This window comes from Loxodonta africana, chromosome 6 (genome assembly GCF_030014295.1).
Source record: "Loxodonta africana isolate mLoxAfr1 chromosome 6, mLoxAfr1.hap2, whole genome shotgun sequence".
Taxonomy (NCBI): domain Eukaryota; kingdom Metazoa; phylum Chordata; class Mammalia; order Proboscidea; family Elephantidae; genus Loxodonta; species Loxodonta africana.
In genome coordinates, this window is record NC_087347.1 from 45,248,112 (window position 1) to 45,263,053 (window position 14,942).

The window sequence follows — 14,942 nt, forward strand, 5'->3', positions numbered from 1 at the left end:
AAATTTCAGCACCAAGTTGGAGAAAAAGTAGGATGTAGAGGCATACAGTGTAGAATGATGCCAAACAAAAACAAAACAGCAAAATTATTTTTAAATTCTTTAATGTTTTCACTTAAAATGCACAGAATTTACCTTTTATGGAAAAAAGATTATTAGAGATGGAAAGGGGGAGTTGGAGGAGCAGAACAGTATAACCATGTATGATAAGCCCTGGTAGCACAGTGGTCAAAGTGCTTCACTGCTAAACAGAATGGACTTGAAGGCAGTGGGTTCTAACTTGAAGTAGAAGATAAGCAATGAGAATAGTGCCCTGCCCCACCCCCACCTATCCTCTACCTTCTACCTGGCCATACCTCCTGACTGCTAGATATTATTGTAAGGAGAAGAAAAAAGAAAGCCTCAAAATAGTTTTCTCCCCTCTCTGGAATGAGTTGCGATTCCTATAATGTGAAAGCACACTCTCCCTTTCCACCCTGTGTTTCCTGTGTCCATTCAACCAGCTCCTATCCCCTTATGCCTTCTCAACCTGCCGCCTGCCAGGAGGTGCCCATTTAGTCTCGTGTATCTGCTTGAACTAGGAAGCACATTCTTCATGAGTGTTACGTTTTGTAATCCAATCTAATCAATGTCTGAAGAGTTGGCTTCAGCAATGGTTTTAGTTCTGGGTTAACAGAGAGTCTGCGGGCCATGTGTTCTGGGGTTCCTCTAGTCTCAGACCATTAAATCTGGTCTTTTTATTAGAATTTGAGTTCTGCATCACCCTTTTCTACTGCTCTGTAAGGGACTCTTTGTTGTGTTCCCTCTCAGGGTGGTCACTGGTGGTAGCTGGGCACCATCTAGTTCTTCTGGTCTCAGATTGATGGACTCTTTTGTCTTTTGGGGTAACATTTTCCTGTGTCTTTAGTGCTCTTCATTCTCCTTTGCTCCAGGTGAGTTGGGACCAATTGATGCATCTTAGATGGCCACTTGCTAGCTTTTAAGATGCCACTTACCAAAGTGGGAGGCAGAACATTTTCTTACTAAACTTTGTCATGCCAGTTGACCTAGGTGTCCCCTGAAACCATGGTCCCCAGACCCCCGTCCCTGCTACTCTGTCCCTCGAAGTGTTTCGTTGTGTTCAGGAAACTTCTTAGCTTTTGGTTTAGTCTACTGGTGCTGACTTCCCTTGTATTGTGTGTTGTCCTTCCCCTCACCTAAGATAATTCTTTGATGCTTTTTATACTTGTTTCTTTAGTCAAGAAAGAAATTGATAGATAATAAAAAAAAAAAAAATACATATACGTTTTATTATGGGTGAAGGAAAAGATAATACATAATACAGGAGAGGTCAACACAACTGGACTAAACCAAAAGCAAAGGCGTTTCCTGAATAAACTGAATTCTTTGAGAGCTGGCGTGGCCGGGGCAGGGGTTTGAGGACCGTGGTTTTAGGGAACATCTAAGTCAATTGGCATAATAAAACCTATTAAGAAAACATTCTGCATCCCACTTTGGAGAGTGGTGCCTGGGGTCTTAAACGCTGGCAAGCGGCCATCTAGGAGGCATCAGTTGGTCTCAACCCACCTAGAGCAAGGAAGAATGAAGAACACCAAAGACAAAAGGTAATTATGAGCCTAAGGAACAGAAAGGACCACATAAACCAGAGACTACATCAGCCTGAGACCAGAAGAACTAGATGGTGCCCAGCCACAACCGGTGACTGCCCTGACAGGGAACTCAATAGAGAAACCCTGAGGGAGCAGGAGAGCAGTGGGATGCAGACCCCAAATTCTTGTAAAAAGACCAGACTCAATGGTCAGCCTGGGACTGGAGGGACCCTGGAGGCCATGGTCCCCAGACCTTCTGTTGGCCCAGGACAGGAACCATTCCCAGAGCCAACTCTTCAGACAGGGATTGGACTGGAATAGGGGATGGAAGATGATACTGGTGAAGAACGAGCTTTTTGGATCAAATAGACACATGAGACTATGTTGGCATCTCCTGTCTGGAGGGGAGATGAGAGGGCAGAGGGGGCCAGAAGCTACCAGAATGGACACGAGGAGAGAGTGGAGGGAAGAACTGTGCTGTCTCATTGGAGGGAGAGCAATTAGGAGTGTATGGCAAGGTGTATATAAATTTTTGTATGAGAGACCTGATTTGTAAACTTTGACTTACAGCACAATAAAAAATTAATTAAAAAAAAGAAAAACTGATTTTTAACCCTGTTTCTCAGGATAAAATTACATAAGGGATATGGTGGAAACTATGTTTTGGTGATTTACCATTTAAATCAATAATAGTAACATAACACTTGTTTTTACTGATAAAAAATTCAAATGTAAACTAATTTCTATCTCAATGTTTGTTTCCAATTTTTAGCATAAATACCTTTTTACTTTAACATTTACATCTATCTTATCATTTATATCTATCTTATGGTATTTTTTCCTGCTGTTAGAATAAATTTTAGGGAAGAAGTATAACTCATCTCTAGAGCTGTTATGTGAACGTCATCTCTGATGCAGTATTTCTTTCCGTCTCCTTTTACTCAGACTGTCATACTGGATGTCCAGTAAGGGAAACAATACAGTGCATAAAGTCACGTGAAGAAATCTTACTTGTTCTCAAATTCTCTCTCCCTTTTAGTCTGTGACATTGCATACAGATGTAGGTGATATTAAAATAGAAGTTTTTTGTGAGAGGACACCCAAAACCTGTGAGGTGAGTACCATTATTTGTATATGAAAAATTAGTTTAATGTACCAGGATAGCCATTTTGAAATTGAATCACCTAACCCTAAGACAGTAACAATAGAAAAAAACTTTTTTGTGAAACTGTGGTCAGGAAGAACCAGCCATTATAATTTCTGGCCTAATTTCCTTACCTTTTACCATATCAAAGGTAGATCAAAGAAATGGTAGATAGTTTTTCTCTAAGCATAGAGTAGGAGTCCCTGTGTAATGCAAGTAGTTAAGCGCTTGACTACTAGCCAAAAGATTGGTGGTTGGAACCCACCTCAGAGATGCATCGGAAGACAAGGCCTAGCGATCCACTTCCGAAAGGTCACAGCCTTGAAAACCCTATGGAATCGACTCAGTATGGAAACTGTAGAGTGGTTGATATCTTTTTTTTTGACTCATTTTCCTCAGGAAAGGTAGAGAATTGTTAGGATATCAGATAAGAGAACTGTTCATTGTTTCACCTGTTTAAATGACAAAGGTAGAAGGAAGAAGAGTCACTGGTATGTACTCATTCATCCAGTAGTTACTTATGTAAGGCTGTCTTGCCAGGGTCTGGTGATACAGTGATGAACAAGAGACTCCCTTGCCTTCATGGAGCTTATATTCTAGCAAGGAAGACTGCAGGGGGGGAAATTAAGTAATTTTAGAATGCGGCAATGCCTTAAAGGAAATAAAGTGTTGAGGTAGAGAATAATGGGGGAGATGATTTAAGTGAGGAAGGTGGAGGCAGGCCTAGCCAGAAAAGTGATACTGAAACTGAGTCTTACAGGTAATGAAGGGATCTCCATGGAAGGAGATGTAAAAAGAACATTCCATGTGTAGAAACAGCAGGAACAAAGGACTTGAGGTGGGAAAGCCTGCCAGCTGATGGGGTTAACGTAGTAAACAACAGGGAAGGGTGAACTATCATATGAATGTAGAAGCAGGCCAGGTCATGCAGGGCCTGCTTGGCCCTGTTGAGGATTTTGTGTTTAATTCCAAGAGCAGAAGGAAGCCACTGAAGTGTTTTAAGAAGGGAAGTGACATTATCCAAAGTAATGTCTAAAAGTCAAAGTTTAATATTCTGCTGTTTTCAGTAAATATGACTGGTTCTTTTTCTTAAATGTATTTCTGCTGTTCTGCTGCATCATTTCTCAACCATTTTTACTCTCCAGAATTTCTTGGCTCTTTGTGCCAGTAATTACTACCATGGCTGTATTTTTCATAGAAATATCAAGGGTTTCATGGTTCAAACAGGAGATCCAACAGGTAAGTTATTTCATTAGTTAATATTAAGGGAATTGGATGTATAAAGAAGAGGGTAGAAGAAGAATGGAAAAAATAAAGCACATGGAGTTTTTATAAGCAGGCTACCTTACCGTAGCAAGAAATTTTTACGCAGAAGCTATTGGCACCTACCCAAACTAGCTCTTAAGTTTTAGAAAATATGAATAAGGGTCTCTTAAACCCCCACCCCTATCCCAAGAACCATTTTCAACCTTCATTAGATACTTTTGGTTTGCTTGTCTTATAGGTAGTGGAAGAGGAGGTAACAGTATCTGGGGCAAGAAGTTTGAGGATGAATACAGTGAATATCTTAAGGTATATCCCCAGTGCTTCGTGGTCTGTTTTCTAATGTCTTAGCTATGCCTGGGAATTTTGATACATATGCTGTTGTAATGAACATTAGCATCTTTACCAAGGAAATATACGTATGTGCATGTATGTACGTATGTATGTATATATATTATATATATACATGTATGTTTTTTGGGTTTTTTTTTATGTGTAATTTTTGCACACTTGGTAAATGATATCAGAGAGAAATATAAATGGCAGTCATAGCCAGTTAGATATACTGGAGCTTGATATTAAATGGACTCATTTTAGGTCCAACCTGAAATGTTTAGTTAGTAATGTAAAGGCCACGAGTCACTGGCCTTTTTTGAGAGTGGGGAGGACAGAGTATCAAACCTCCTGCCGATACCGCCCATCACTAAGCCCCGATTTTATCATCTTCCGTTAGATGTCTAAACTTAATGCCTACAGTTGATCTCAGGTAGGTTAAAGAGAAGTATCTATAAATCAGTCTTCATCTGGGTAAAATTAGGGATTTTTCTTTCTTTTGCTATATTTTCTCCATATTTTTCAAACTTTCTAAAGAACCTTTTTTTCCCCTAAAATTAAAAAAAACTAGCGCATGCCTATAAAAATAAGTCAGTTCCACTCCCCAGACATAACTTCAGTTAACAGTTATGTGGTCTTTCAAACTTTCTATCTTCGTGTAATGATAACTTTATAATTAGAAAAAAAATCAATTCTCAATCAGAATATATAATTTATAATATTATATTTCAGTTACATTAAAATATATCCAGCAAAAATTCTGGGAAAAAAAGATCATTTCAGTATTTATCTCTTGATGTTGGGACTAGGAGTAATTTATCTTACCCTCATTTTGCTTTTCTATCATAAGAAAATACTACTTTTGTTACAGGAGCTTGGGTTGGGAGGTGATATACTTTTTTACAAGTCATACTTTTTCTGAATTAGAAGCTAAACCATTTTTTTAGGCATGAATTCATGACTGCTTCCATCACACTAGGAAACCCCGGTGGCATAGTCGTTAAGTGCTACAGCTGCTAACCTAAAGGTCGGCAGTTCAGATCCGCCAGGTGCTCTTTGGAAACTCTATGGGGCAGTTCTGCTCTGTCCTGTAGGGTCGCTATGGGTCAGAATCGACTTGACGGCTCTGGGTTTGGTTTTGTTTTTTTTTTTTTTGGTTTTCCATCACACTGATCTATAATCGTATACCACTGGTTTTCGACCTTGGCTATGACACAGTCTTCTGGAAGTTTTAAAAATACAGAAAATCAAGGTCTTATCTTACCCTACCCCTGACCCCTAAAAACAGAGATAAACAATCAGTAGGACTAATTAGGAGCTTGACTCTATTTTAAGGTTCCCAGTGGAGCTACAGGTAAGAACCATTGCTTTAACAGTGCCAATGTAAGTATGTATGTTGAATATTCACATACTTTGTGACCAGCAATTCCATTCCTAAATGTGTACCTTAGAGACTCTTATACTTATGCACCAGGAGATGTGTACAAGAGCATTCCTAGAGTACTATTTGTAGTAGCAAAAATCTAGAAACAACCTAAATGTCTATGACAGAATGGATAAACTGTAGTCTGTTCAATAATGAGAAAACAAAAATTCTCACAACTGGACCAATAAGCAACATCATGATAAATGGAGAAAAGATTGAAGTTGTCAAGGATTTTGTTTTACTTGGTTCCACAATCAATGCCCAGGGAAGCAGCAGTCAAGGAATCAAATGACAGAATGCATCGGGCCAATCTGCAAAAGACCTTTTTAAAGTGTTAAAAAGCAAAGATGTCACTTGGAGGACTAAAGTGTGCCTGACCCAAGCCATGGTATTTTCAATCTCATATGCATGTGAAAGCTGGACAATGAATAAGGAAGATCAAAGAAAAATTGAATTACAGTGTTGGTGAAGAATACTGAATATACCATGGACTGCCAAAAAAATGAACAAATCTGACTTGGAAGGAGTACAGCCAGAATGCTTCTCGTCTTGTGTACTTTGGACATGTTATCAGAAGGGACCAGTCCCTGGAGGAGGACATCATGCTTCGTAAAGTAGAGGGTTGGCGAAAAAGAGGAAGACCCTTGAGATGGATTGACACAGTGGCAGAAACAATGGGTTCAAGCATAGCAACAATTGTGAGGATGATGCAGGACTGAGTAGTGTTTCCTTCTGTTGTACATGGGGTCGCTATGAGTCAGAACCAACTAAACAGCACCTAACAACCACTTGATAATGAAACAGTATATAGCAGGTAAAAATCAATGAAGTAAAAGAATCAGTGAACTACAGCTACATGTATGAATATTAGAAACATAATGTTAAGTATAAAAATCAAGTCCCAGAAGACTACAAAGAGTATGATACCATTTTATAGAGCTTAGAACAAGCAAAAGGTAACAAATATGTTGTTTCAAACCCAAACCCATTGCCATGGAGTCAATGCCAACTCAGCAGCCCTGTAGGACAGAGTAGAACTACCCTATAGGCTTTCCAAGGAATGGCTAGTGGATTCAAACTGCCAGCCTTTTGGTTAGCAACCTGAGCTCTTAACCACTGAGCTGCCAGGGCTCCATGTGTAGTTTAGGCATATATAAATAGAGTAGTGGTTAACTCTTGGAGAGGAATGAAGAAAAGCATATAGACATGTAACAGTATTGGTACATTTTAATTTTTAAAGTTGGGAAGTAAGTTAATGAGCTTTTGTTATTACAAATGATATGTTCTTGTGTATGTATCAAATATTTGATTGTTAACCACTTTTTAGGGAGACAACAAAGCATTGATATTTTGATGTAGCTGCATCTTTATGGCTTGTCTAATTAGTGTAACCTCCTGAATAGCTGAAGAGTAATCAGTGGAGCTACCTGTAGTATATTTTATATTTGAGCACCTCCTTATACTATGTTTCTTGGTTATGCCTTCAAGCTTTATCAGTAAAGCTCTTCTAACTCTTGTACACAGTCCCTTGTATAACAAATAGTATCATGAATATTAGAGCTAGATGAGACTCTTATTAGATAATCCAGTCCTGGGGTTATGAACTGACTGCCTATAAGTGAAAGCCCCACAATGCATCGGTTAAAAAAATGTTTTTAAATCCCATTAGGCAAGAGATGCACTATTCCTTTTGGCATATTCCACCACTCCCTATTTACCTCTGCCCAGTTACCAGTTTATTATCTTGTCTGACCCTTTTGAGCATTTCAGTTATGAAGAGACCCCTGGACTTGTACAACCTCCCTTGTTTTACAGATAAAGAAGAGACCATGGGGATTTTAGGTCAGCATACTACTGCTTAATATAAATCTAAGAATTATTTCTATTATATATTTGCTAAAAGTGTGGCTATACTTCTCCAAAGTGAAAATGAAATTGGGGAATATGATTTGATATAAAACAATTTACATACAAGTTTTTAGGGATTCAGGTAATACAGAAACTGATAGACCCTAATACAGAGAAGCTGGTCAGATATTTTCGTGGTCCCTTAAATATTTGGAAGGTTAAGAGTATATGTCTTGCTTCAGTTCTGTATTTGAAATATTTATATATAAACAGGGTTAAATTAATTCTTTGGTGTTTTTCAGCACAATGTTAGAGGTGTTGTATCCATGGCTAATAATGGCCCAAACACCAATGGATCTCAATTCTTCATCACCTATGGCAAGCAGCCACATTTGGACATGAAGTACACAGTATTTGGAAAGTGAGTATCTTGGTTGTGGTTTTCTTTGGAATTTCAATGCAAGGAGTGCTTATGAGTGATTGTGATAATGGCATAACTAATATGGCAAAGAGCAGTGTGAGAGCTGAGTGTGCCTGGAGTTTAAATTCATCACATAACAGCTCTGTGATCTTTGGCAAGCTGTAACTTCTCTGAGACTATGTTTCCTTATTTGTAAAAATGGGGCCAATATTTTTTTCAGCATTGTTTTGCAAATTAACAGTAATGTATCTATTTTCAGTAAGAATAGTACTTGGTTGCAGTTTACAGATCTGCAAAACAGTAGCTTAATCAAGATCCAGGACTGCTATGGTGGTTCCATTATGTCATCAATGTCCCAGGCACATCTGTCTTCTCAACCATCTTTAGTTTCCATCCTCAAGCTCACCTCATGGTCATAATGTGGGCATCACAGCTCCAATCAAACCATCTATGTTCTAGTGAGGAAGAAGGACAAAATGTGCTTGCCAGCTGAGTCAGCTTTCCTGGAAGACTCAGAGCTTAATCATGTGGCTACCTCCTATCTACAATGGAGGCTAGGAAATACCTTTTCAGCTGGACATATTGCCACCCTCAATAAAATTCAGGTTTCTGTGAGTAAGAAGCAGAGAACGGCTCTTAAGGAGACATTCAGTGGTCTCTACCAGAGTATCCATTGCCAGGGAATTCCTTTCATAAATCAGGGGAAATCATCTGTTCATTCACTAATATTTACCTTGCTCAATACACTAAGCCACTGTTGAGAATTTGTTTCGTTTAACAGTTTGGACTGCAAAGTTAGGTTGATGAAAAAATAGGCTCTATAAAAAAATTAATAAATAAAAAAGAGAAGTCTCTATAACTTTTCTTTTTCATCCCATATACATGTGTCGTGTTTATACATTTACTAGTAATCAGTGAAATTAATGAAATATTACAGTATCTATTAATCTTTGTGTGTTCAGATAATCCAGATTTCCTTCCTTTTTTCTCCCTTAACCCACCATTCAGAATTATTGATCAATAATTAGCTGGGCTTACACTAGATTTGTGACAGAAATAAAGAGTTTAGAACAAGTATTCTTAACTTCAGATCCATTAACTCCTTGAAACTGGATGCAGTGTTGTATGTATATGCACACACATTTTTCTGGGGAGATGGTCCATAGAGCCTCTCAGGTTCTCAAAGGTCCCATGTCCTAGATACTTGACTAGACTGACCCTGCCTCAATTCTGCCTGTCCTTTTTGCTTGAGATCTATGTTTCTCTTAATGAGCTTCTCTTTCTCTTACTGGCCTAGAAGGTAGAAAAGGCTTTAAAACTTAAAATTTAAAGATCTTAATTGTCCTGTATTTAGGAGTAAAATAAAAGTTTTAATTATTGTGTTTTTTATTGCTGATTGGAAACCCTGATGGCGTAGTGGTTAAGTGCTACGGCGGTGAACCAAAGCGTTGGCAGTTCAAATCCACCAGGCGCTCCTTGGAAACTCTATGGGGCAGTTCTACTCTGTCCTATAGTCTTGCTATGAGTTGGAATCGACTTGACGGCACTGGGTCTTGGTTTATTATTGCTGATATCCATTATTTCCTCTATCCTGTTTTAAAATACCATTTTAGTGGAAAGGCAAAATGAGGTGTAAATCTGTTATTTTTTAAGTAGGTACTATAATTCTTAGGAATTTATTTGCATTGAGAGGCATAATCTAAAAAGCCACGTTTTCTTAGCAAATGTTTTAGACTCAACTTTCCAGAACACGTATTTGAAGGACAGCTCTCAATAATTTTTTCCTGATAGAAACATAAAGAGGGCTTGTCAGAGGCTGAGTTAACTGACAATCTTCTATTTTTATTATTACTGCTTGTTTTTCAGAAGCAAAAAGTAGAAACGCTGTACCTTAACAATATAAGTGTAAAGTAGCCCTCCACTTCAGGACCTTCATTGTGGTGCAATAACTCACAATAATAGTGTCTTCCCTATGTTCTTTCTCTGGATATTTCCTGTAGCAAAGAAAGTTAAATTGGTCCCATTTGTAGCTATTCTGTGTGTCTGTGTGAATGGGGCAGAATATAGTGTTTAGTTACTTTGATAGGAATATCCTTACCCACTGCTGTTGTTGACTAAAGGTATAAAAGTGAGTTTTTATTTCTGAATTTTGACTCATATCTATGGTGGAAAATCAAATCAATAAATATCTTGTACACTCAACTAGGAAATTAAAAGAACTGTAAGACATGATCCTTTTCTCTTAAGTAGACTTTAATTACTGTAGATATTTCAATATTGTGTTTCAATCTGAGGAAATTTTCACATACTGTTTCTCTTTCAGGGTAATAGATGGTCTGGAGACCCTAGATGAATTGGAGAAGTTACCAGTAAATGAGAAGACATATCGACCTCTGAATGATGTACACATTAAGGACATAACTATTCATGCCAACCCATTTGCTCAGTAGCTATAATAGACCTGGGCAAATACTTGGCAAGCTGTTCAGGGAACACACCTCTTGTGGTTTACCCAGTTCTATTTATGTCAGAGATTGCATCATCCTTCTGCTTGTTTATAGCGAAGAGCTTCTATGAGGTAGTGATTCCAAGGGGAGAGAAACAGCTTTTACCCTCTTAGGAGCATGCTCTTTACTACAACTGTTATCCAATGTATTTAATTTTAATATTAAAAAAACCTGTTTTAATTTTTGTTATAAACATCTATTTTTAAATACTGATTTTCTTCATTAAATCTAGGCATTTTTGAGCACCCTAATCACATATTCCTACCATATCTAGTCCATATTCTGAACGTACCGTTTTACATTGGTTATTCATCCTGTGCAGTTAGAGGAGGAACAAGATAAACAGATGGTCTAGAAAGGCTAGCTAATCCACATGCTATTTTCTCTGGTCTTTCCCAAAACCCACTGCCATCAAGTCGATTCTGACTCATATTGACCCTACAGGACAGAGCAGAAGTGCCCCATGGAGTTCCAAGGCTGTAAATCTTTAAGGAAGCAGACCACCAGATCCTTCTCCTGCACAGTGGCTGGTGGGTTCAAACTGTTGACCTTTTGGTTAGCAGCTGAGTGCTTTAACCACTGTACCACCAGGGCTCCTCTCTGGTCTTTAGATGTATAGTAAAGGCTCTAAGAAGCCCTACAGTAGAGTTAACACTCGGCATTTCCCAAATGATTTGCCCATGGAACATGTTCTACAGTGTATCTTTTGAAATATTGCAAAATAGAGTTCTGTAGAATATCCAATCTATGAATTCGTTAAGAGCACCAGTTGTGGAGTCCTGGTCTGTTTGAATCACGGTTGTACCCCTTACTCTATGATGTTAGGCAAGTAAACATCTAAGTTTTAGTTTTTTCATCCATAAATATTGCCTACTAAGACTATTGTGAGGGTTAAATGAAGTCATGTGTGTAAAGCTTCTAGCATGTAATCAGTGGTCAATAAGCAAAAGGTGCTCTCCTGACACGTTCACCTCCACCTAACCAAGCCATTTATCCCGACACAGTCACCCCCGCCTCACCAAGCCATTTATCCCGACACAGTCACCCCCGCCTCACCAAGCCATTTATCCCGACACAGTCACCCTCGCCTCACCAAGCCATTTATCCCGACACAGTCACCCCTCCTAACCGAGCCATTTCTCCCAACACAAGTCACCCCCGCCTGAGCCATTTCTCCCGACACAGTCACCCCCACCTAACCGAGCCACTTCTCCCAAAACAGTCACCCCCGCCTAACCGAGCCATTTCTCCTGACACAGTCACCCCCGCCTAACCGAGCCATTTATCCCAACACAGTCACCCCCACTTAATCAAGCCATCCTGACAGTAACCCCCACCTCACCAAGCCATTTATCCCGACAGTCACCCCCACCTAACCGAGCCATGTATCCTGACACAGTCACCCCCACCTCACCGAGCCATGTATCCCGACACAGTTACCCCACCTAACCGATCCATGTGTCCCGACACAGTCACTGCCACCTAACCGAGCCATTTCTCCCGACACAGTCACCCCCGCCTAACCGAGCCATTTCTCCCGACACAGTCACCCCCGCCTAACCGAGCCATTTATCCTGAGAGTAACCCCCACCTAACCAAGCCATTTATCCTGACATAGACACCCCCACCTAACCAAGCCATTTATCCCGACACAGTCACCCCCACCTCACCAAGTCATTTATCCTGACACAGTCACCCCCACCTCACCAAGCCATTTATCCTGACAGTCACCCCCACCTAACCAAGCCATTTATCCCGACATAGTCACCCCCACCTAATGAAACCATTTATCAGACTCTACCACTGATTTCATCGAAGATTATGTTTGGTTCACTGCCTCGATCAACTTAGATTTGGGGGTATTCCTAAAATTTATACCAAACATGTTGTTTCTTGGTTTATTTCTGCAAATGGCTGGTCTAAATTAGTGTGATTCTTTCTTAGCCACAGTGTGGGAGTTAGCTTGCAGCTATGCCCTTGTTACCATCTACACCTTCCACCACACTGAGATGCCAATTATACTAATGCCCTCACATTTTGCTTCACCCTTTAATCTTTTAGGATAAGAAGTAGCATTAAGGCCTCTTTGTGGTCATTCTTGAGGAACTTTTACTGATTGTCAGAATGTTTCTTTAATTTACTGGCATCCCTTAATTTTTATTCTAAACACTGCCTTTTTTTTTTAATGGCTCAATATGATGACATTTTCATACTTAGAGCTCACTCTTAGAATGTATGCTCAGTTATAGCCGTAAGTGTATCATAGATGGGGCATAAGGGCTGTCCACTTTGGGCCTAATGCGGGCACCATGTGGGTTAAGGTCTACAACATTGATTTCTGTCCATTCACACTGTTGACTGGTTCACACTGATCGTGCCACAATTGGGTGACTGACATTCTGTTCCATGTATTAACTGACAGTATAACTACTAAGAAAACTAGAATATTGTTGATCAGCCTGTTTTCTCCCCTTTAAAAAAAAAAGGTAATACGGTTCCCCATAGAGACTAGGAGCTGGCAAACTATGGCTCTCAGGCTGGCCATCTGCTTTTGTAAATAATGTTTTATTGGATCTCAGCCAAGCCTATTTGTTTACATGTCATCTGACTGCTTTTCAACACGACAGAGTTGAGTAGTTGTGACAGAGGCTATCTGGCCTGCAAGCGTAAAATATTTACTATCTAGCTCTTTAAGAAAAAGTTTCTCAACCTTTGATTTAGACTGACAGAAGTTTCCAATCATGGTTTCACAGCAAGGGAGCTGGACCAGCTTAATGGATAGTATAATCAAACTATGCCTCATACTGGTCTCACCATGCTGGAACTGTACCTGCATATATCACTACCATTGGAATACTTAAGTCCTGTTCGATCTTGGTGGAATGGATAGTCCAATAAATTGGTTTAGAACTCTTTGAGTAAAAAGCTTGCAGATCTTTTAGTTAACAACAATTACAATTAACAGCTTTCCCAAATCCATTTAGCAACATATTCATAATCTTTCTATGTCGGGGACTTCTGAAGACATTCTATTCTTATCTACATTTGAACAACTGAATCTAGTAAAAATAATTTATTAAGTCTCTTATAAATGTGCATAGCATACCACCTACTCTGGGGGAGCTCATGTCTCAGGAGCTAACAGACACGTGAACAGAAATTTTAATGCACAGGGCTCAACTTTTAATCAGTTTAGCAAAGTGAATACATTAGTTAATATTTCACTAATGAATTGGAGGGAAAAAAACCCTGATAGTTCTTTTCAATTAAATTCAATTTGTTATCAACCGTGGTGGTAGACATAGTGATGGTGGGAACTGGATATAACAACTCTAAAGCTGATCTAGAATAAATAATAAAATTTTTTAAAAAATCAACTACACTGAAAAAGGAATAGCCCCAAACTTTGTAAAGCTGCAAATATTAAAACTGGTGGTGGTGCGGAGATAGGCTAGAGGAACTGCACAAGAGTGTCAATAAATACAACCATATATATGAGTTTAATCATTAAAGCAGTAGCCTAAATCATTAAGAAAGGGAAGGATTATTTCATAAATTGTGTTACGACAACTGGTAAACCAAATGAGGAAAAACAGCAAAAGAATTTCACTGCACATCATACTCCAAAATTCCAGATGGATAAAAGAGTTGTTTTTTCAAAGAAAATACAGGGAGAACATAAAATATTTCAAAGAATTGGTATCAAACCTCTGAAGAGAAAAGGAATTTCTCAGCTTACAAACATCACAGAAGATGGAACAGGTTTAAGTACCTGAAAACTAAAAACTTTTTTGCAATTAAAAAAAAGTACAAGCAAGAGGAACCATACGTTCAATCCACCAGGTGCTCCTCGGAAACTGTATGGGGCAGTTCTACTCTGTCCTATAGGGTCGCTATGAGTTGAAATTGACTTGATGGCAACAGGTTTTATACCCGTGGAAAGGAGCCCTGGTGGTGCAGTGGTTAAATCGCTTGACAACTAACCAAAAAGTCAGCAGTGTGAACCCACTGGCCTCTCCCCAAAAGAAAGATGTGGCAGTCTGCTCTGTAAAGATTCACTGCCTTGGAAACCTTATGGGGCAGTTCTACTGTGTCCTATAGGGTCACTGTGAGTTGGAATTGACTCAACAGCAGTGGGTTGGTTTGGTTTTGGGTTTTATACCTGAGGGTGTAATCTTGTCTGGAAACAGTGTTTTCTTTTTTATGTTTATGGGGGCGAGGGGAGGTGAGTTCTAAATCTAATCACTTCTGAGTTATAAAAAGAAAAGATTAGACACACAAATACCTACATACTGGGGAATGCAGATGCCATGTGCAGATCACCAAGGAACACCGTGACTACCTACAAGGAAGGAATGGACACAGCTGAGACCCTAGATGGACATTAAGCCTCCAAAACTGTGGGAAAATAAAC

General features: G+C 39.2%; 1 protein-coding gene across 6 annotated transcripts in view; it reads left to right on the forward strand.

Moving 5' to 3' along the window:
- The window catches only part of PPIL3 (peptidylprolyl isomerase like 3), a 12,827-nt gene extending 1,479 nt beyond the window's left edge, over positions 1-11,348 (forward strand). For 3 of the 6 annotated variants that reach the window (XM_010602534.3, XM_010602533.3, XM_023542523.2), the window contains 5 exons: positions 2,626-2,700; positions 3,876-3,969; positions 4,235-4,302; positions 7,903-8,021; positions 10,345-11,337. In XM_010602534.3, coding sequence (XP_010600836.1) covers positions 2,626-2,700; positions 3,876-3,969; positions 4,235-4,302; positions 7,903-8,021; positions 10,345-10,471 — 483 coding nt within the window. In that variant the 3' untranslated portion in view covers positions 10,472-11,337. Of the gene's footprint in view, positions 1-2,625; positions 2,701-3,875; positions 3,970-4,234; positions 4,303-7,902; positions 8,022-10,344 lie in introns of all 6 variants that reach the window. The other 3 variants (XM_064286838.1, XM_010602536.3, XM_010602532.3) reach the window with 3 other exon arrangements.
- Positions 11,349-14,942: the final 3,594 nt, after the last annotated feature.